This window comes from Tenrec ecaudatus, unplaced genomic scaffold (genome assembly GCF_050624435.1).
Source record: "Tenrec ecaudatus isolate mTenEca1 unplaced genomic scaffold, mTenEca1.hap1 Scaffold_252, whole genome shotgun sequence".
NCBI classification, from domain to species: domain Eukaryota; kingdom Metazoa; phylum Chordata; class Mammalia; order Afrosoricida; family Tenrecidae; genus Tenrec; species Tenrec ecaudatus.
In genome coordinates, this window is record NW_027458698.1 from 73,486 (window position 1) to 96,498 (window position 23,013).

The window sequence follows — 23,013 nt, forward strand, 5'->3', positions numbered from 1 at the left end:
CATAATGGGCGAAACTACAGAGCCAATAACTAGAATAAGGGTTCCTGGGTCTATGGCATGGTAGGTGGGGAATAAAGGGGAATTGATATAAAGGAGTTCAGGAAGGCAGGAAATACTTTGAAATTGATTGTGATAGTGATTGTTCAACACTGCTTGATATGATTGAACTATAGAGTGGTATGATGAATGGATTAGGTCCTAATAAAATCTTTTAAAAATGTTAAGAGATCTTAATTCTTGAATAAATGTTTTAAAATATTTTTATTCCAATACTTTAAAATAATTTTTATAACATTATGTTGTACATGAAAAAGAAATCTAACATTGATATATTATATTACATATTTCATAATAAAATTTTCAATTAAAAAAAGATTTACAGGGTCTTAATCTCTTAGGAGCAGTTATACTATGTCCTAGAGGGTTACTATGGCTAAGAATTCATTTGGTTTTTGTTGGTTATGAATATCGAATTTCTTAATTTGTAACCTATTTTTGGTAGTTATCTCCATTAGTTTGTTTTCTATGTAATCTGTGTTTTGTTTGATCATTTTTAATAAACTTATCAGGAACTGCTATATTTTGCCATTATCCTGGCATCCATCGAATTTCCGATTTGTTTTTATTTTAATTATGTTATATTTTTCTGTGACATCATTTATTATATTATTTATAATATCTTTATTAACTTATTAAGGGTTTTCATTTCAGTTCAGTTCATATATGTATTTTATGGTTTGTGTTTCAGTTTAAAAGGTAGATTTATAAGAATAAACTTATTATTCCTTCCAGTTGTATTTTCCCTTCTTTTGCAGTGTAAGGTCGTCCCAACAGCAAATTTCTGTTAAACCAATGTCTGAGATCACCAGCAAAAGCAAAGCTTACACACAGACATTGGATGCAGCAGCAGTTTGCTCACACAGGGAAGAACAGAGCCGGCTCATCATCAGGAGTGGGAACCGTCCCCACAACCAGCGGTTTCACTCTGGGACCTGGGCAGGGATGGTGGTTTGCACACATCAATTTTTTGTGCTGCAGTTGAGGAACTGTACTCTCTTCATCAGAGCAGGTCTTCTCTCAGCACCCATTAAGGGCAACCAGCGATATCTTGCAGTTCTTCTCTGGCACCTTGCAGGGAAGAGTTGGAAGCAACATGTGAGGAAGATCATGGCTGGTCGTCTATCGGCATCTAGCAAGGCAGATCAGAGCAGGTCTTCTGTCAGCATCGTGCAAGGCTGATGGAAGCATCGTGAAAGGAAGATCAGGGCAGGTCTTCTCGCTGCACCTGTTAATGGCAACAAGGGATATCTTGCAAGGCACACAAGAGCAGTTCTTCTCTGGTAACTTGCAGGGAAGAGCTGGAGCAACTTGCGAGCAATATCATGACTGGTCATCTATTGGTATCTTGCAAGGCAGATCAGGGAAGATCATAGTAGGCCTTCTTTGAGCACCGTTAAGATATATGAAAGACATCTTGAAAGACAGCTTAGAGCAGGTTCTCCCGGCATCTTGCAAGGAAGATTAGCGGCCTGTTACTAGGATCACCATAGTAGGTCTTCTCTCACCATCATGTATGGCGGAGTGAAAGCATCATTCAAGGAAGATGTGGCCAGGTCTTCTCCCAGCATCTCGAAAGAGAGTTCACAGGAAGTTCCCCGAGCATCTTGCAAGGAAGATTAGCGACGTCTTATTAGGAGCACCATATTAGATCTTCTGTCACCATCTTGCATGGCAGATCGACTGGATTTTTCAAGGAAGATCTGGGCAGGTTTTCCTCCATCATCTTGATAGATAGATCAGCAATTTTGCAAGGCAGATCAGAGCAGGTCTTCTATCAGCATTTTGCAGGGAAGATCAGTGGCGTTTTCAAGGAAGGGTACATCACAGTGATCCCATCTCACAAGTAAGATCCTATCATCTCTGAGTTAGGGAGTGGTACGGGGAATAATTTTCAGAGAGGGTACTGTGCATAATAGCTTTGCAGGTCATCTCATGCAGCAGCTGCTTCTAGGTCTATATTATTGGCATGTTGTGCCTACCACCGGATTATGCTCTGTCTTTTGCACCACCTGAGTTTCTGTGTATGCCTGCCGGTTAGGGACCTGCATGGTCATCAGTCATCTGTCTTACTCAGGTTTACACAACACACACACACACTCACACAGGAGTTAACATTTAGACTTGCACAGCAAGAAAATCACAAGTGTCTTTAAATAACATTCTTCAATGTAAAAATCTGATTATAAAATTAATAATGAAAGAAAATCCTGAAACGTGAGAAATGAAACAAGGCCCAGAATTATTGCAGCCTAGGAGGAGGTGAATTTGTTAGCCATTGAGTAGCCTGAGGTGGTTGACAGCCAGTGCAGCTCTTATGAGCAGCTCCAATTTGAGAAACATTTGTAAATTGGCACATCAGAAGGTTCCACAGTGTTTGCCTGACCTAGGCCACTGGTTGACTCACTTCCAAGGTGTTTGGTAAATCCTACGCTACACAGAGACTCTTGTATGATGTGCTAGCACACGCACACACTCACACACACACAGACTCACAGCAGTCATCATTTGTGCACACCCAACAAGAACATCTGTCAGTATCTTTAAAATACATTATTCTATATATAAACCCAATGTTAAAATTTAACAGTTACAAAAATCAGATAACGGATTTCAGCAATGAAAGATGGACTCATACTATCCCGCAATAAGATGAGTTGAAGTTTTTAACCAGAGAGGAGCCAAGTCTGGTCGACCGCATGCCGACCTCCTTATGAGCAGGGTGAGTTTGACAAACATGCGTATATAAGCACATGAGAAGTCACCCCAGTGTTTGCCTGGCCTAGACCACTGGTGACAGACTGTCGGGGTGTTTGGTAAAACCCATGCTACGCAAGCAGCCGTATATGATGTGCAAGCACACACACACACACACACACACATTCAGGGCCACCCAAACATGTCTCTCTAAGGGTGTAGCATTCTGCGTATGCCAGGGTCTTGATGTACAATTATCAAATATAGATAAAAGTCCCATTTTTCCTACAAATCTTTTGAAGCAAACACAAGATGAGAAAAAAGTGTTGTGAACCCTATACCTACCTATCCAAATTTTTCCAGAGAGGAGGAGGAAGAATTATTTCACCCACATATGCGACTCCTGATGGCTGAACTGTGTTCAGACCTTTTGAAGGCAGAGAGGGATGTGCATATATGGACGTCTCCGTCAGGTTTCCCTCAGCATCTTACAAGGATGATCAGTAGTCACATCCAAGGGAGATCAGACCAGATCTGCTATCTTGCCAAGCAGATCAGTGATGTCTTGCAAGGTTGATTGGCACAGGTCTTCTATCAGCATCTTCTATGGAGACTCTGCAATATCTTGGTAGGTAGATTAGACCAGGTCTCCTCCCAGCATCTTGCAAGGAATATCTGGCACGTCTTGGCAAGAAAGACGAGAGAAGCTCTCCTATCAGCATCTTCCAAGGAAGATCAGCAGCATTTTGCAAGGAAGACCAGAGCAGGTCTTCTATATGGCAAACATGATGATCCACATGTGCAAGGAAGATCCGAGCACGTCTTCCATCACCATCTTGCAAGGCAGATCACGTCGTCCATCACCATCTTGCAAGGCAGACCTGTTGCAAGAAGATCGCAACAGGTCCTATCTCGGCACGATTTAAGGAAGACGGGGGATATTTTGCGTGGAATATCACACCACGTCATCTATCAGCGTGTTCCAAGGAAGATCGGCGACATCTTGCAGGGCAGGTCAGAACAGGTCTTCTGTCAGCGTCTTGCAAGGCAGATCAAAAAAAATCTTGCCAGAAAGATCAGAGCGGGTCTTCCCTCAGCACCTCGAAAGGAAGGCCAGGGGTTACTTGCAAGGAAGATCAGAGCAGATCTTGTATCAGCATCTTGCAAGGAAGATCAGCAATATCTTGCATGGCAGATCAGAAGGCCAGGCACATCTTGCAAGGAAGATCAGAAAGATGTTGCACGACAGATCAGAAGCCCAGGCATATCTTGCAAGGAAGATCAGAGCAAGTGTTGTATCCGCCTCTTGGTAAGAAGATCGGTAAAATCTGGCGTGGCAGATCAGAGCAGGTCTTCTGTCAGCATCTTGCAAGACAGGTCAACAAAATCTTGCCAGAAAGATCAGGGCGGGTTTTCCCTCAGCATCTCTAAAGGAAGTCCAGGGATAACTTGCATGGAAGATCAGAGCAGGTCTTGTCTCAGCACCTGTTAAGGGCGGCCAGAGATATCTTGCCAGGCAGTTCACAGCAGTTTTTCATGGGCAACCTGCAGGGAAGAGCTGCAGCAACTTGGGAGGAATATCATGTCTGGTCTTCTATCAGCATCTTGCAGGGCAGATCAGGGAAGATCAGAGTAGGCCTTCTACAAGCACCCTTAAGAAATATGAAGGTCATCTTGAAAGACAATTCAGAGCAGCTTCTTCCGGCATCTTGCAAGGGAGATCATGGCAAGTCTTCTATCAGTGTCTTGCAAGGCAGATCAGGGAAGATCAGAGTAGGACTTCTTTCAGCACCATTAAGAAATATGAAAGACATCTCGAAAGAGAGTTCAGAGGAAGTTCTCCCAGCATCTTGCAAGGAAGATTAGCGACCTCTTACTAGGAACACCATATTAGGTCTTTTGTCACTATCCTGCATGGCAGATCGATGGCATCTTTCAAGGAAGATCTGGGCAGGTCTTCTCCCAGCATCTTGTTAGATAGATCAGCAGTTTTGCAAGGCAGATCAGAGCAGGTCTTCTATCAGCATTTTGCAGGGAAGATCAGTGGCGTTTTCAAGGAAGGGCACATCAGATTGATCCCATCTCACAAGGAAGATCCTATCATCTGTGGGTTAGGGAGTGGTGCTGCAAACATTTTCCAGAAAGGGTACTGTGTGAAGTAGCTTTGCAGGTCATCTCATGCAGCAGCTGGTTCTAGGACTGTATTATCAGCACGTTGTGCCTACCATCAGATTTGGCTTTGTTTTTTGTTGTGTTTTTTTTACCACCTGTATTTCTATGTCTGCCTGTCGGTACAGCCCTGCCTGGCCGTCAGTCATCTGTCTCACTCAGGATTACAGCATACAATCACACACACACACACACACACACACACACACACACACACACACACCAGTTAACATTTGGAATTTCACGGCAAGATAATCGGCCAATTTCTTTAAATAACATTCTTCAACATAAAAATCTGATTTTATAATTAATAATTAAAGAAAATCGTGAGACATGTGAGATATGAAACCGACCCAGAATTATTGCACAGCAGGAGGAGGTGAATTTGTTAGCCATTGAGTAGCCTGAGTTGTTTGACAGCCTGCACTGCTCCTAGGAGCAGCACCAATTTGATAAAGACATGTAAATTGGCATATCAGAAGGTACCACAGTGTTTGCGTGACCTAGACTGACTTCCAAGGTGTTTGGTAAATCCTACGCTACACAAAGACTCTTTTGTGATGTGCAATCCCATGCACACACTCACACAAACACACACATACACACGCACAGGAGTCAACATTGCATACATCCAACAGGAACATCCAGCAGGATCTTTAAAAAACATTATTCTGCATATAAACCCGATGTTAAAATTAATAATTAAAAAATCATGAAACTTTTGAACAATGAAAGAGCACCCATAATATTCCGCAGTAAGAAGAGGTGAACTTTTTCACCAGAGAGGAGCCAGAGCAGGTCGACAGCATGCAGAACTCCTTATGAGCAGGGTGAGTTTGACAAACATATGTAAATAAGCACATGAGAATGTACCACATTGGTTGCATGACCTACACCACTGGTTGACAGACTCTTGAGGTGTTTGCTAAAACCCATGCTACGCAAACAACCCTATATGATGTGCAAGCACACACACACATTAAGGGCCCCCCCACACATGTCTCTCTAAGGGCGTAGCATTCTGCTTATGCCAGGGTCTTGTTGTGCAATATTGAAATATTGATAAAAGTCCTATTTTTCCCACAAACCTTTTGAAGCAAACCTAAAAGAGTAAAAGGAGAAGTGAACCCTATCCATACATACCCAAAATTTTCCAGAGAGTAGGAGCGATAATTTTTCACCCACCTGTAGGCCTTCTGAAGCCTGAACTGGGCTCAGACACGTTGAAGAAGGAGATGCATGCGCACTTGGGAACATCTCCCTCAGGTTGCCCTCAGCATCTTACAAGGATGATCAGTAGCCACATCCAAGGGAGATCAGAGCAGGTCTGCTATCTTGCCACGCATATCATTGATGTCTTGCAAGGTTGATTAGTGCAGGTCTTCTATCAGCATCTTCTATGGAGAAACTGCAATATCTTGGTAGGTAGATTAGACCAGGTCTCCTCCCAGCATCTTGCAAGGAATATCAGTCACATTTGGCCAGGAAAACCAGGGAAGCTCTCCTATCAGCATTTTCCAAGGAAGATCAGCAGCATTTTGCAAGCAAGGCCAGCACAGGTCTTCTATATGGCAAACATGATGATCCACATCTGCAAGGAAGATCCGAGCACGTCTTCCATCACCTTCTTGCAAGGCAGATCAGAAGCGTGTTGCAAGAAGATTGGAACAAGTCTTATCTCAGCACGATTTAAGGAAGACGAGGGATATTTTGCATGGACTATCAAACCAGGTTATCTCTCAGCATCTTCCAATGAAGATCGGCGACATCTTGCAAGGCAAGTCAGAGCAGGTCTTCTGTCAGCATCTTACAAGGCAGATCAGCAAAATCTTGCCAGAAAGATCAGAGCGGGTCTTTCCTCAGCACAACTAAAGCAAGATTATGGATTCCTTGCGAGGAAGATCAGAGCAGGTCTTGTATCAGCATCTTGCAAGGAAAATCAGCAATATCTTGCATCGCAAATCAGAAGGCCAGGCACATCTTGCAAGGAAGTTCAGCAAAATGATGCATGAAAAATCAGAATCCCAGGCATATCTTGCAAGGAAGGTCCAAGCAAGTATTGTATCAGCATCTTGGTAAGAAATCTGCAAAATGTTGCATGGCAGATATTACTAGGTTTTCTATCAGCATCTAGCAAGGCAGATATGAAGCATCCTGAAAGGAAGATCAGAGCAGGTCTTCTCTCAGCACCTGTTAAGGAAGACCAGGGATATCTTCCAAGGAAGATCAGCACAAACTTGCAAGGCAGAACAGAGCAGGTTGGTTCTGGCAACTTGCAGGGAACAGCTGCAACATTTTGCACGGTAAATCATGGCAGATCTTCTATCAGCATCTTGCAAGGCAGATCAGGGAATATCAGAATGGGCCTTCTCTCATCATCATTAAGAGATATCAGCGACATCTTGAAAAAGTGATCACAGTAGGTTCTTCCAGCATTTTGCAAAGAAGATTAGCGACCTGTTATGGAACACCATAGTAGGTCTTTTTTTACCATCTTGAGTGCCAGATTGATGACGTATTTCAAGCCAGATCTGGGCAGGTCTTCTCCCACCATCTTGATAGATAGATCTGCAAAATTTTGCAAGGCAGATCAGAGTATGTCTTCTATCAGAATTTTGCAGGGAAATCAGTGGTGTTTTCAGGGAAGGGCACATCAGATTGATCCCACTCACAAAATAGATCCTCCCCTCTGTGCATTGGGAGTCGTGCTGGGAACAATTTTCTGGAAGAGTACTGCGCGAAAAAGCTTTCCAGGTCATCTCATGCAGCAGCTGCTTCTAGGTCTATATTATTGGCATGTTGTGCCTACCACCGGATTATGCTGTTTTTTCTTTGGACCATCTGAGTTTGTGTGTCTGCCTGTCAGTTATGCCCTGCCTGGCCATGACTCCTCTGTCTAACTCAGGTTTAGACCAGACACACATACACACACACCCACACGGGTCAACATTTGGACTTGCACGACACGTTAATTGGCCAGTATTTTTAAATAACATTCTTCAAAATAAAAATCTGATATTAAAAATAATTTTAAAATTAATGATCTTTCAACAAAGATCAGAGCGGGTCTCCTCACAGCATTTTCCAAGGAATATCTTCCACATCTTTGTAAGAATGACCAGAGCAGGTCTTCTAATAGCTTCTTTGAAGAAGATCAGCAGCATCTTGCACGAAATATCATTGCAGGTCTTCTATATTGCAAAGCAGATCAGCGACATCTTGGCAAGGAAGACCAGAGCAGGTCTTCTATCAGCACCCTTTAAGGAAGACCAGCGATATCTTGTAAGGAAGATCATTGCAGGTCTCAATCAATTTCTTGCAAGGAAGTTCAGCAAAATCTTGCAAGGTAGAGCAGAACAGATCTCCTCTCACAATTTGCAAGGAAGACCAGCAACATCTTGCCAGGAAGATCAGAGCAGTCCTCTATCAGCATCTTCCAAAAAAGATCCGTGAAGCTCAGACCAGGTCTTCTATCAGCACCTTTTAAAAAGAGTATCAGCAACATATTGTAAGACAGATAAGAGAATGTTTTCCCACCATCTTGCAAGGAAACTTAATAACATCTTGCAAGAAATACTTTTGTCAGGTCTTCTGTCACCATCTTACAAGTCAGATAATCGATATCTTTCAAGGAAGATCTGGGCAGGTTTCCCCCCTGCATCTTGTAATTAAGATCAACATCTTGCAAGGCAGATCAGAGCAGGTCTCTGTCAGCATTTTGCAAGGAAGACAATGGCCTATAAAGAATTGGGTATTTGAAGACCAAATTAACAATTTGAATGATTACATCAAAGACTTTATAGCAGTGTGTAGTATAAACACTTTCTTAGTATAACCAATTCATTAAGCTAGAGTGACATGATAACTGCAGCATTTCATTTCAACATTACAATTTTGAGGATGTCCACGGATTTTCCAGTATTTCCTCCATTTTCATATAGGCTAACTATGAGTCAGTGCTGAGGGTATGTAGGATTCTGGACCAATTCCATATCTCTTAACAACATGAACAGCCTAAAACACCTTGTCAATAACAGACATTTTATGATTCATAAATAGAATTCATGAATTATATAAAAAATTATTCTCACCACCAGAATGCAAATCTTCCTACACAATTCTTAGTATGTTAGACGCCTCTATTCTAATGTGAAAATACTATGACGGTCTCTTATTTAGCTCTATGTTATCTCCCTGGGCTTGTAGTTGAACCACACTTATGTCACACCTTGTAGTCATCTCAGCAACACCAACAACAGCATTCTAAAAGAAATGCCTTTTCCTTAAATGTCAGAGAATTTTACTAGAAAGTGAAACAAAACAAATACAAATGCAAACCCAAGAAGCTTAAAAGGAAGAATTTACCATAATTTAAAAAATTCTTTAAATCCTCCAAAATAAATACAACACAAGGTGTCAATTTCCCTCTTGAATAAATGTGAAATTAAACTTGGAACCCCCAATAACACAAAGAGTTACAATGTTTAGCAGCTAACTGAGAAGATGGTTCCTTTCTCCTCAGAGACACTTTAACAGATAGATCTGGTGGCTGACTTTTGAAAAAAAATAACCTTTGAAAACACTATGAGGCACAATTCTCAGACAAACATGGGCCACTGTAAACTAAACACAACCAAATATCAAATGTTCTTGAACAGCTCTGGAAACTTAGAATATGAAGACTGTCTTTAACAAGCAAAAGATGTCCTGTGAGTTTGTCACTAGAACAACCAGGGGCAGCGAGATGAAGAGCCAGGACTCCACCATGACTTTCACTGTCTCCCTCTATCTCCAGGCAACAGCTGCCATGAACAACAGTGGGAAAATTCTATGGACAGCCGCTCCAGAGGGGCAATGGATGAAGCCTCATGTTGCAACATAACTCTGGATGGGAAGCTCCAAGATGCTGAGTGGGTCCCTGTGCTCATTCTGACGAATCTTCTCCAAAAGGAATCCTGACCCATGAAGGGTACGCTGCATCTGGTCAGACCTTAGGGAAGGCCAAGTGGGTGGGTGACCTCCATTCTCTGAAATCTTCGCCCCCGCACCTTTAGTCACTGACTGTTATTGAATCAGTGCTTCCCCATGAGTGTCAGAGACTGTGCCCTTTACTAAAGAAGCAAGCCTCACTTTTAATCCCATCCCGCCACCATTACACCGTGTCAGAAATGTTTAGAAAAAAATTCTAGTCACACTACTCACCTTTTCAATTCACAGTTGTAGAGGCTTTCAAGGCTCAGATATCATTCTGGACCACTCTCTTGACTCAAGTAGGTGAGTACCAGAGGAATCCAAGATGGGAACGTGGGACGGTAGGCTGCATCCTCCCAGGCTATGCAGAAGGATGAATCCAAGTTATGTAGGAAATATGGCAAGATGCTGTCTCAAGTCTGGAGATGCACAAGTATGGTGAGGCCCTGGACCTGGCCAAATCTGCACAGCTTACAGAGAGAATCCACTTACATTTATACTGGGGGAAACCACACCCACCAGGATAGCACCTCCCACTTCTGGCTGCTGACAGAAAATCTCTTCATGGATGTGATGGCATTACTTGTCACCTAGGCTGACATTATCGTAATCGTTAACCTTCTGAGAATCCTGGCCAAGCAAGCCGATAAAGAACCTAACCCATTACAAAAAACCGACTGTTCCATAAACCCAAGTGATTTCAATAACATTGAAGAACGTGAAAGGGAAGAGGGATGGGCAATACCCTTCCAAAAATGGCATCCAACCAGATGTGTTCAGTGTTGAGCTCTGAAGAAGAGTCCAGCACATTTTCTTAGTTTTTAAGTGTGTTTTGAAGGAATCATCACTAATTGGGGGGTTTTCCGTTTAAAGTGTATTTTCTTATAAATTAGGTGGGTAGAATTCTGTGGCTTATGTTACGTAGCCTATCAGCCATAGGTTAAGCCTCTCTTATTCTGTTGCTTCTGGGGCAAGTTCCTTGTCTGCTTGGACTATCTGTGGGATTAACTTGCTTTAGATAGCACTGTGTATGTGTATGTGTGCTTCAACATTACCTTGGATCTAGGAGGTTCACTGTGTAGGGACTGCTGGTCCACAGAAGAACTCTGATCCAGGTCTCCTTTCTTGCTGTAGTCAGGTCCTACATCTCTCTTTTCAATTCTCTATAATGCTTTCATAGATGAAAGGCTGTGCTGCTATACCTCAGGATAATCCCTTTACCTTTATCTCAGAAAGCTTATGAAGGGAGTAAAGGATTTACCAAACAGCCTGAATCCCTTTACCATGGAATGTCTTCACACATGATACCATCACAACTGATCCATCAGAGTTTCATTTTATATCATCAACATAAAATAAATCAAGCCCAGTAACACTGTGTCCATTCCCCCTCATAGCCAATCATTGGACAGACTAGAATTGCTCCCTAGTTCCCTCAATGCTGTCCATAATAGGATCCCCAAACTACTGGCTCTATTGCATGTCCTACTATCAGGAAAACAGAAAAATCACCCACATCCCTGCAGGCAACTGAAAATGTTTTCATTATATACCATAATCCAGAATAAGAGTAAAAATATTCTCACTGCCATTGCATCAGAGCAGACTAATAACTATTTAGGACAAGGTAGAACTGCCCCTGTGAGTTTTTATGACTGTAATTCTTTCTGGGATTAGAAAAACCACATATTTCTCCTATAAAGTACACGTGGACCATTCCATTTCCACTCAAGAGGAAGTATCAGGTACTTTGATAAAAACTAAAATATGTCTTTATGGGAGCAAACTTCTCACCTTTCTCAATTGGAAACTTGGTGAGTTTGAAGCCACCATCTCTTGATTAATAGACCCACTGAGCATACTACTCGACCAGACTCTAAACCTGACATCATTACGTAATTACTACACTACAAAGAATTATGACCCCAGAAAGTTGATACAGATAATGAACCTCTGCATATAATTAAGATATTTAAACACAATGAGGGCCCCGAATAGGTACTGAGCTTTAAAAGAGATAGAGAGTGAGCAGTACATACCAATCTGTTTGCCCTGTTTATATTGAATACAGCAAGTAAATCCATATCTTCAAAATTCAATATAGATTACACCCAGTTCACCCCAAAAGTAGACTTGTATGCTTTCTGTTACACATGCTCATTATGAAAGAAATAAATACAACACTTGTAAGGCTTTCACAAACAGAAAGTCATTCTCTTCCCATTGGGGTGGGTAGAAAGTTACATTTTATGTGACTGGACCAATACATAGCATAATGAGAATTTTAGAACTTATTGGGATTGTCAATGATTACATCTTGCTTGCATGCACAATAAGTGCCCATGGAAGCAGAAGTCAAGAGATCAAGTGAACCATGACAGTAGATAAATCTGCTTCAAAAGACATCTTGAAAGTGTTGAAAAGCACCCCGCCCCTTCTGCCAGATGCCCCTCCCCTTGCGCCGGCCGCCCCTCCCCCAGCGCCAACTGTAACTTTCGCTCCCTTCAGCGCTGTCCTCTTGGAGCTCCGAGCTGCCCGAAGCCAGCGCAGCCACCGCCCTCTCGCCACCGTCATGATCATCTACCGGGACCTCATCAGCCGAGATGAGCTGTTCTCTGACATGTACAAGATCTGGGAGATCACGGGCGGGCTGTGTCTGGAAGTGGAGGGCACCATGGTCCGCAGGGCCCAAGGCCACATCTATGACGCGCTCATCGGCGGCAACGCGTCCGCCGAAGGCACCGAGGGCGACGGGCCCGAGCACAAGGTGGTCACCGACGTGGACATCGTCATGAACCATCACTTGCAGGAGACCAGCTTCACCAAGGAGGCCTACAAGAGGTACATCAAGGACTACATGAAATCCCTCAAAGGCAAGCTGGAGGAGCGGAAGCCGGAACGCATGAAGCCCTTTATGACCGCCAATTTCAAGAAGTACCAGTTCTTTCAGGGCGAGAACACGATTCCCGACGGCATGGTGGCCCTGCTGGACTACTGCGAGGGCGGCGGGACCCCGTACATGATCTTCTTCAAGGACGGCTTAGAGATGGAGAAGTGCTGACAGTGGGCAACGCACGACTGACCGCCCGACCGCCCCTCCTCCTAGCTGTCTGCGGTCCGCCCACACGACACCAGGACCGAGACAAACGGAACTGATGCCATCATGAGCTCTGCGTCGACTTGTGACCTTGACTTGGAGCGGTGACCTTCATTTTTTGGAGCAGAGGCTTTTTTTTTTTTGTTTAAGAAAAAAACACAAAAAAAATGTCGTGTAGGTTGTCTAAAAATAAAATGCATTTAAACAAAACTAAAATAAAGAGTTGGAAATGCAACCCAAAAAAGTGTTGAAAAGCAAAGATGTTACCTTGAGGATTTTAAAGTATGCCTGCAGAAGCCTTGGAATTTTCTGATTCTTTCTTTTTCCTCAAACCATTTTGAGAACTAATCCAGATATCACATCATTCAATAGTTGTATCTTGTCATGCAAATGACTATCAGTTTCAAACATTTTCTTTTGGCTTATATTTCTTTTTTGTTTGTTTGTTTTTGCTTAAATTTCTTGATAGCAACTCCTCATTATCTCCCACCAGGAACCCTTAATGTAGCTATAGTTTCTATAGAGTCACCCACACTGGGTTCTATATACCAAATATGTATAGAAAGATCCATAACAGTCTCAGAAGGCTGCCAACAATAACAACAACAGTAAAGAAATAAACTCAATTTGGAAACCAAAACCAGAAAGTATTAAAAAACAAGATTAAGGTGAAAGTGTATCAATAGGGAGATCAAATAACAAGTTTTTAACTTTCAAGTCAGATTTTTTATTTCAATCTGCTATAATCATCTCTCTAATACTCTGTCTGATAACCAGGTTATTCCCATCCCTTATTTATGGTCAGAGAGAAATCACCAGAAGCTTATTCCTTGTGTAGAACCCGCAAATGTATTTGGCCTTCAAATGTCATCCACAGCCTTCTCAAAATCAGAGTTAAAAAATTAAACTCTGATACAATTCTCTCCTTAGATTTGAATGTGACTATTGGCAATCCTTTGATCAGCATGTTGGTGTTCTTCTCCATGTGGACTTAGTTGATGTTACACTGAGATGACTGCTTGTTTAAAAACAAAGCTTAAGACCCCAGACACCATTCTTTCTGAGAGCAAGATACCATCTCATTTCTTCACCACACTTTGCTGTAGCACCCACACCTGTGGTTCCTTCAAAAGGGCACATACTGATCAGGGCAATGTCATAAGAACTAATTGTTCTTAGATTGAGCTAGGGTTAAGTGTGACCCCCACATCCACCCCTAACTCTGTGTTTTCTATTCACCTCTTCTCACCTTCCAGATTTTTTTTTACTTTAATGCAGATAACTTTATCAATCATCCCCTTGGAGCATATGATTCTTCTGCTTGTAGTGTCATTGATTTAGGGCATGTAATATATTTAAAACACAATTGAGAAAAGGAAATTAAAGAAGTGTGCAGACAGTATTTTCAATTTCCTGTGACCAAGGAATGTGAAAGTTATACATTCTTCAGTGCATAGAAAGGAAGACTGAAGAAGAATCAAAGTGTTAGAATATAGTAATGGCAGAAAACATTGACAGCACCATGGACTGCCGAAAGTGAAGACAAATCATTCTCAAGGACCAACACCTTGAGTTTCCGGGTAAGGCCATTTGTTATGAGAACTTAGTGCTTATTCTGCTCCCTCATTCCTTGTGTACTTTGAGAAAGTGCATACAAGCTTACTAACACATGTCCTAGCTAACAGATAAAATAAAAGACCGTGCAGGGCATCCATCAGGGTGACATCCAACCAGAGGTGTTAGTCCTTTACTGGATAAAGGGTTGGTATTCCAACCTACATTTGTGACATGGTTTATCACATAAGCTCACCCTGGTGGACTTATACAAATGGAAGACAATATCCATAATATATAAGAAAAATTAACACCCTTCTATTGGCTCTATATTCACTCACATCTCCCATGTACGACTGAGAAGATCTCTTCTCTAGGACTTCCAATGCGCTAAATCTCAATGGTAGCAGTCTCATCTTCTTTGCTAGAGTAATTTGGGATCACAGACCAACAAATAAGCCTTCACACAACAAGGGCTTCAAATTTACAAGGTAGCATGATTGCCAATCTACTGAGTATCACGGCCTGACCAAGCTGACACAGAGAAGACGCACCTCAGGGAAATGAGATTTGCATCAGGGAAAGCATGCCAGAGACCAACTGCAAAGGCAGTGAAGGCAAAAAGATAGAGGGTGAACAAGACCTCAGAATTATGACACCCTGATTATGGTGAGTAAGGCATGGTGAATGTGCTCTGGAATGTCATTCAAACAATGCAAAGCAGACCTGTGTTCAAGCGCTGTCTTTCTGTTTGGAGCCCAGAGTATAACTGTTGATACGACCCCACACAGACCCCTCTCATGGAGTTCATTCAGCACCCTAGATAGCTGCCCCTTTCATGGTTTCTCAGGCTGTAAACGTATCATTGTCCTTCCCAGTGAAGTAACTGGTAGGAGTAGCACACAGACCATGTCCTTAGCTATCAAACGTTTCTGTCAAAGCACCACTAGGGCTAAATTCCCTACTCCACTGGGGTTACCAAAGAAGCATCATGATATAGCTGCCCAAGCACTGAGATGCACTGTGCAACCAGTGACACAACAATAAGGCATCACTGGTGGGAAAGATATGCAAAGCTAAGCTTCAAACATGGTGATATGGGAAATATAAAGAGGGTAACCAGTACATCCTCTCTGGATACCCATTTCTACTGAGTAGAGAAAATCTTCACAGATTCTGAATAGACATAGGAATACACTCATGCCAAATGTAGGACAACCAGAGATATAAATACCAGATGTGGTGCATATACATACATATATACACACATATATATATATATATATATATATAATAAAGCTACTTAAGTATGGAAGTTTATTATTGTTGTGGCATATTACTTCAAATATAGGTAGTATGCAGGGTTGAGGGCTGTGTTGAGGTCATGTGGTGCTGGATCTTTGAGTTAGAGGAGAATAACAGATAACTAAATATTGTTGAGCGGAGATGAAGAAATCTTAATAGATGAGTAGGTACAGAGAATAGGATATATTAGCACAAGGGTAGGGTTTAAGCGATGTTATAATCATAAGTGGTCTTCTGACTAAGTATAATGTTTTTTTTTATAAATTAGAAAAGGGAATTTCAAGAGGTATTCTAGTACTTGATTGTTTATGTGAAAGGGTGTCACTGAGAAAATGAGGGGTGTGTCTTGAGGTAGTGGTGAATGTGGTATAGATAGAGTATATCTAGTAAGTAATCTAAAAGATTAACATATCAATTCCCTATATAGTACATGAAGAGCGCAACAGATCAATGTTACTGTGTTTATAAGAAAGCGACCCCCTTTTTTGGGGGGGGGGCGACACTCTGTTTAGCAGCTTTAAGTGTCAGTGTCACATGGGACATAGTGGAGAGGCATTGGGTTTCTGTGTCACACCAAATAGCCATCATCAATGCAGGGGTCCCAGAAAGGAAATGGAGGTCCAGTAGGAATGGAGGCTTGAGGTTTTAGTGGTGGGGAAAGGGCACTTCTAATCAGGGGGAGGTCATTAAGAGGTAAATGGCAGCACTGGTTAGTTGCCAAGTTGAAGGACTTGCTGTTATATGAAGTTCTGGGTTATCTGGGCGGTGTGGGAGATTAAAGTTTTTAAAAAAGAGAATAAAAATAATATACATTATAGTTATATTCTGACTGAGATTGGTTGAGTTTGCTAAAAGAGTCTTTCAGGCAGCCATGTTTTCCCCTGAAATTCAATCATTTGAAAAGAGTTCTGAGTGGAGAATTTCCTCATCAAAAATATGAATTTAAACGTATGTCTTTTATCTCAGATAAATAAACTTCTTAACCTGATATTTTTGAACTAAGAGAAATGAGCAAATGTCAATAAATTACACACATACACAAAAACCTATACCTGGCATTCACCAGAACATAAAATGACTAAATGAAAAATATACAAATATCAGGAAACTCCCTGAATTAAAAAGATCTGTGATTTGTCCTTCAGGAGACTGGACCTTAATATTTTGAAAGTTTAGGTTGGAGAAACCCCAGGTGATAAAATGGCACCCTCCTCATTAAAAAATAAACTCAATTAACCATGAACTAAGTGGAAGTGAAGATACAAAAATGTTGGGCCGAGATCAGACCTAATAAATTGAAAACAAAATGAAGTCAGGATCTTGAATGAGGAGTCAAGATTCCTGAGTATGCCCAGTTGGATAAGAAATCTTTCATTCCATTGGGGCTCCACTCAAGTTCCCCCTCAATGCAAGAGTATTTTGTTCTATTAAACTGGCATTTCATGATGCTCACCTTCCTGGCATAATCGCCAAAGACAAAGTTGGTGCATAAGCAAATGTGGTGAAGAAAGCTGAGGGTGCCTGATTATCAAAAGATATAGGGTCTGGGGTCTTAAAGGCTTGAAGGTAAAAAAGTGGCCATCTAGCTCAGAAGCAACAAAGCCTACATGGAAGGAGTACACCAGCCTGTGTGGTCCTGAGGTGTCAAAGGGATCAGGTATCCTCAGAACAAACAATCATATCATTGTGAATAAGGGGCTGTGCTGTGCGTAGTGGCGACCCAAAGTCCATCTGCAGGCAATTGGAGATTCCCTTACAGAAGGGCCGCAGGAATGAGATGAGCCAGTTAGGTTTCAATGTAGCAAAAATGAAACATACAACTTCCTTCTAGTTCCTAAATGCTTTCTACCCCGCAACTATCCTGATCCCAATTCTACCTTACAAATCTGGCTAGACAAAAGGATGTACACTGGTACAGTTCGGTACTGGAAACACAGGGAATCCAGGGTGGATGATACCTTCAGAACCAGTGCTACAAGTGGCAATACTGGGAGGGTGGAGGGAGGAAGGGGTGGAAAGGGAGAACCGATTGCAAGGATCTATATATAACCTCCTCCATGGGGGACAGACAACAGAAAAGTGGGACAACAGAAAGGATACGTTGGACAGTGTAAGATATGACAAAATAATTTTTAAATTATCGAGGGTTCAAGAGGGTGGGGGGAGTGGAGGTGGGGGAGATGAACTGATGCCAGTGGCTTAAGTGGAGAAAAAATGTTTTGAGAATGATGAGGGCAATGCATGTACAGATGTGCTTTACGCGATTGATATATGTATGGGTTGTGATAAGAGTTGTATGATAAAATGATTAAAAACAAAACAAAAGAAATCTTTCATTCCAATTATCCAGTATTAGTCACTGTGATTACTGTTTGGGCATAAAAAGACTTAAACTGGTGCAAAGAAGATAAAAATTACTTTAGACATGGTAGTCAAGTGAAATATACAAGGCTGATTACTGTGACCCACTGGCTCAGAAGCACATGTCCAAGTCTGTTTTTTACCAGTAACAGTGCATTGGACATGCTATCAATCAGTAACCATGTTTTCTAGGATTAGCAGCCACATCATTTACATGGATCATGAAAAGTCATATTTTCTTCTTGGGAAAACAAAAGAAAACTCTTGTGTCCTAGATTGAGACCAGGCTGTCTGTGGGGTCTTTGACACCTTAAAGCATGTTGGACTTTGTTCTAGTTGATTGCTATAGACAAATTCATCACCTCAACATATATGGTGTTTTTGTACAGTGATTCACCTCCAGAATGCCCTTTCCTGGTACCACTAACAAAAATAGTACTTTGAGTTCATCCAGAAAGTAGCCTGTGTGATTCCAGCAGAAACTACATTGAAACACTACTAATTGGATCACAGAATTTCACAGTTACTTAAAAACGAGTTGATATTAACTTGTTATAAATACACATACCATATGACAGCTAGATCCCCACAAGTATTTATTCATATAAAAGTATATATGTTCAGAAAATAGTGGTACAGGATTATTAATATATTCTTTAATAAAATTTTAGAAAATAGTGTATAAAACATTACCAAATTCCTATATATTGGTGAGGTCATAAAAATATTTGTATATAAATAAAATTAATGATCCATAAAATTTATGTTGCATCTATAGAAGTCAGCAGATGAGAAAATTGAGCGCACACACTACTAAAGAGTTATAAAGCTTTGTCATAATTCCTAATGCTTCTCTGCAATATGGGTTTTTCATATGTACAGTGAAGTTTTTGGATTCACTAAATCTGTTACTACATTCCTTACATTCCTAAATCTGTTACTATGTTCCTTACATTCATAAGTCTTCCCTTTACTTTGAGTTGTTATATGGTTAATGAGGTGTTATATGTTATATGTTATACTTTGAGTTGTTATATGGTTAATGAGGTGTTAGTATTGAATAAATTAGTTCCTACATTCATTACTGTAATAATGTCTTCTCTCCACTATGAATTCTCATATGTTGATTGAGTTCTGAGGAATTATTAAAGGCATTTCCACATTCCTTACACTCATAAAACCTCTGCCCACTGTGAATACTCATATGTATTTTGAGGTTTGTGGATTGAGTAAATGTTCTCTTGTATTCCTTACACTCATAAGGCCTCTCCCCACTGTGAATTCTCATATGTTGTGTAAAGCTAGCAGATCTAGTAAAAGTTTTTTCTCAGTCTTTACGTTTATAAGGCCTACTTCCAGTGTAAACTCGCATATGTCTAGTATGAACTGAGGCTCTAAGAAAAGCTTTGCCACATTCCTCTGCTGTGAGTTTTCAAATGTTGAATGACACATGTGTCTTGAGTAAAAGCCTTCCCACAGTGCTTGCATTCATGAGATTGAGCTCCATTGAAAATTTCAATATCATCCGTGAGTGTTGATGGATCTCCATGGAGTTTTCTATATTATTTATTGTCACCTTTGCTTTCTTTTAGAAATTCTATTGTAATGTTCATATTGTTTTTTCCATTTTTGTTAAACTTGTCAGCATTGAACTGAGTATGAAATTGCTTGTTATGCTGTAGTGAAGGTAAATGCTTGAATGATTTTCCATCCCAAAGATGTTCCATGGGATATAAGTGTTCTGGTCTTTTTAATTCAGGAAGAATTCCAATTTGACTGGAGAGCTCATGAATAGTATTTACTTCATATATTCTAGAGGATATCAAGGGCAAATACTTTCTACTAAAACAAGCAGGTAAAAAGAAGGTTTTTACCATTTTATTATGCCCATAGATAGTAAACATACACAATTTATCTCAATTATCTAACAAATCATAAATTTAAATATCAGATACAATCATAATGGTTGGTGAGTTAATAAAATATGGAGAAATTATATAAGTGGGCATATGAGAAATATATTTAAATATTTAAAAGTAATTCACAGGGATTAAAACTATATATCTGCAATAAATATTTTAAGTGTACTATTAAAATAAATGTTGACACTTTATATTGAGTGCCATTTCTTTAGTCATAATTTTGGTAATTGAATTAATATATGTATAGGTTATACATTTGTATATGCAACCATATTTGTAATGCATATGCTTTTATATTATATTCTAATAGATATATGGATAGAGATATAAGCTGTAATTTAGTCATTCTACTCATTGTGACGCTATAAGGTAGATAGGAATATTAATTTTTATCAGAACAATAATATCGTATTTCTCATAATGTGTGGTCGATGTGTTAGAACCACTCTCCTTTCAGTTAGCAATGAAATGCTTAATATCATGCACCACAAGCCTTATGTTTCTGTGACTGCATATGCATATATACAAACATACATTTATTTTCATCTACAATAACATGAGATGGAATTAAATGTTTTCTGGAATAATTTCTATTTTTTCATGGATTTTGGTTTGTTGATGTACCAACTATGTCTCAAAATTCACTTTGAGTGGATTATGACTCAGTTCAACACTTCAGGTGCATGTAAAAATTTACCCGTGGTTTTCTGAGATGATAGCTTTTCAATGCAGTACAAGGCCTTAGGTTTCTCCCTTGGAACAGGTGGTGGTTTAGAACTGCCAAACTTGTGGTTAGCAGGCAATATTCAAAGAGCAATTGGCAATTAAACACATCTTAGAAGTTTATCACTAACAATAATGTGTACAGTTTCTAATTAGAAGATCAAATTAAAAACTACGGGACACAATGCAGATGTAACACTAATGATGAAAAGTGACTTTTTTTTTTCCTTCACCACTACACCAGGTGAATTAGGTGTTGGCTACTAAGACATAGTGCTGGTGAAAAGAACGTTGATCACCAACTTAATATGAGGTGATCTATATGTGTAGACGGTGTGTTGATTATGCACAGATATTTATTTTATATCATTTATATTTTTACATATTTATATATATAAACAGCATATTCCTACATGTACATGTAAAGACAGGGTATTATAAGATGATAAGACAATTTTGGCTCTGAGCGGCTTATCTGTAAGTATTAAAGAAGGAGATCACCAAAGGATTGATTCTTTAGAGGCACTGGCAGGTTCTGAATTGCCTCATTTTGCTATTAGATGAGTACTTAATCATCTACTCTACATGTACTTAAAATGTCAAAATGCTCGCTTCGGTCTCTTTCCTCATACATGTACTTAAATAACATAATATATCCTTCCAACTAAAATCTGGAGCATTGCTCTCTCTCAAATAAATTACACTCACCTCAAAAGTGGGTTCTTGTTATCTTGCTTTACACTTCCAAGAAACTTACAGATTTTTTGTAATATGGAGGTACTTGTATCATTTTTCAAGAATCTTACCATTACATTTTCAGTGGTTAGTTTTTTCTTAATCATTAACATATGAGAAGCAGAACCAATTATGCATATTGAAGTTCACAGTAGGAAACAAAAAGAACAGCATTATACACAGACAAGAAGTAGCTATGAGACAAGAAATACTTTGTCGTGTAAATATTTTTTGATGTTTTAACCATGTTCAAAGAGAAATTAGCAATTAAGCATCCTTGAAGATTAACAACAACAGTAACATATGTAGTTTATAATTAGAAGAGCAAATTAAAAAGCTATGGTGCACAGGGCAGATGTAACACTAAAGATGAATGTGGTTTTCTTTTCTTTCATGAACACAGGTGTTGTAGTAATGTCTAAAATTAATGAAAACACAAGGGCAGGCATTTGTGCAGAATGTTCTTGGGCAATTGAGACTTTTACTTACAAATTTATCAAGTAAAATTTCTTCCATAAAGAGTTGGTCAATGCTTTCGTGACACAATGATCCTGAATGAATTTTCTGCCCTCTCCCATGACATTTCTCTTACTACTCTGAGAGAACAAAATAGATTTTACCAGCATACTGCTCCTGACAGAAAAAAAAGTCCTATTAACATTTCCCTGAAGCTGTTTCAATACTTTGATTTTTCAAGATTTCAAAAAGTATGCAGGTGTGAATAATTTGCAAAATAAATTACTTTTTCCCTTTCAAACATTTAATAAATGCACTAATACTATGGTTACATAGGTGGTACACATTGTGCTGGTAACTGGAACATCAGAAATTTGATATTGACATCCTGGTCTGTGGGTGAAAAATGAGATTTTGGCTATTTTTAACTGCATGGGGCTCTTCTTCTGTCACTGTATCAGAGAATGTTCCATTATGATTCGGTGTTTACCAGTGGCTTATATTCCAGAAGTGGAACACTTCTTCCTTACTACAAGTCTGCTCAGTTGGGAAGTTGCACAGTTGCACAGATACCTGTTTAGCATGGGCAATACTGCTAGTATTTGAAATACTTGTGTAGCTTCCATAATAAAATCATGGAAGTTTAATATTGTGCAAAACTGACAGAGTAGTGGCAGACTGTAATATGTAGAGATTTGTGATCATGGGAAACTTTGGATATAATCATAACTGAGATAAAATTAACTTTATTGTCATATTTAACCAGGTATCCCTATCCCTTATCCCAGTGACGGAGGCAACAATCACCTGTATTTGGTAAATAATGCATTAATTTGAAATAAGCTATTCATACCTACTATCACTAAGTTCTTGAAGGTCTCCACCATCACATCTCTGTAGAGTTGCTTCTGAGAAACACCCAGCAGTGCCCATCCTTCAGTGGTAAAATCCACGGCCTCACCCTCA

General features: G+C 40.1%; 1 protein-coding gene across 1 annotated transcript; it reads left to right on the forward strand.

Annotated features, from left to right (window-relative positions):
* Positions 1 to 12,466: 12,466 nt before the first annotated feature.
* LOC142436388 (translationally-controlled tumor protein-like) lies at positions 12,467 to 12,955 on the forward strand. Its single transcript, XM_075540077.1, has one exon. The coding sequence runs from the start codon at positions 12,467 to 12,469 to the stop codon at positions 12,953 to 12,955; it is 489 nt and encodes a 162-aa protein (XP_075396192.1).
* The last annotated feature ends 10,058 nt before the right edge of the window (positions 12,956 to 23,013 follow it).

Bases quoted from the DNA above. Each gene is read 5' to 3' on its own strand.
- LOC142436388 (XM_075540077.1), top strand. From the start codon at position 12,467: ATGATCATCTACCGGGACCTCATCAGCCGAGATGAGCTGTTCTCTGAC.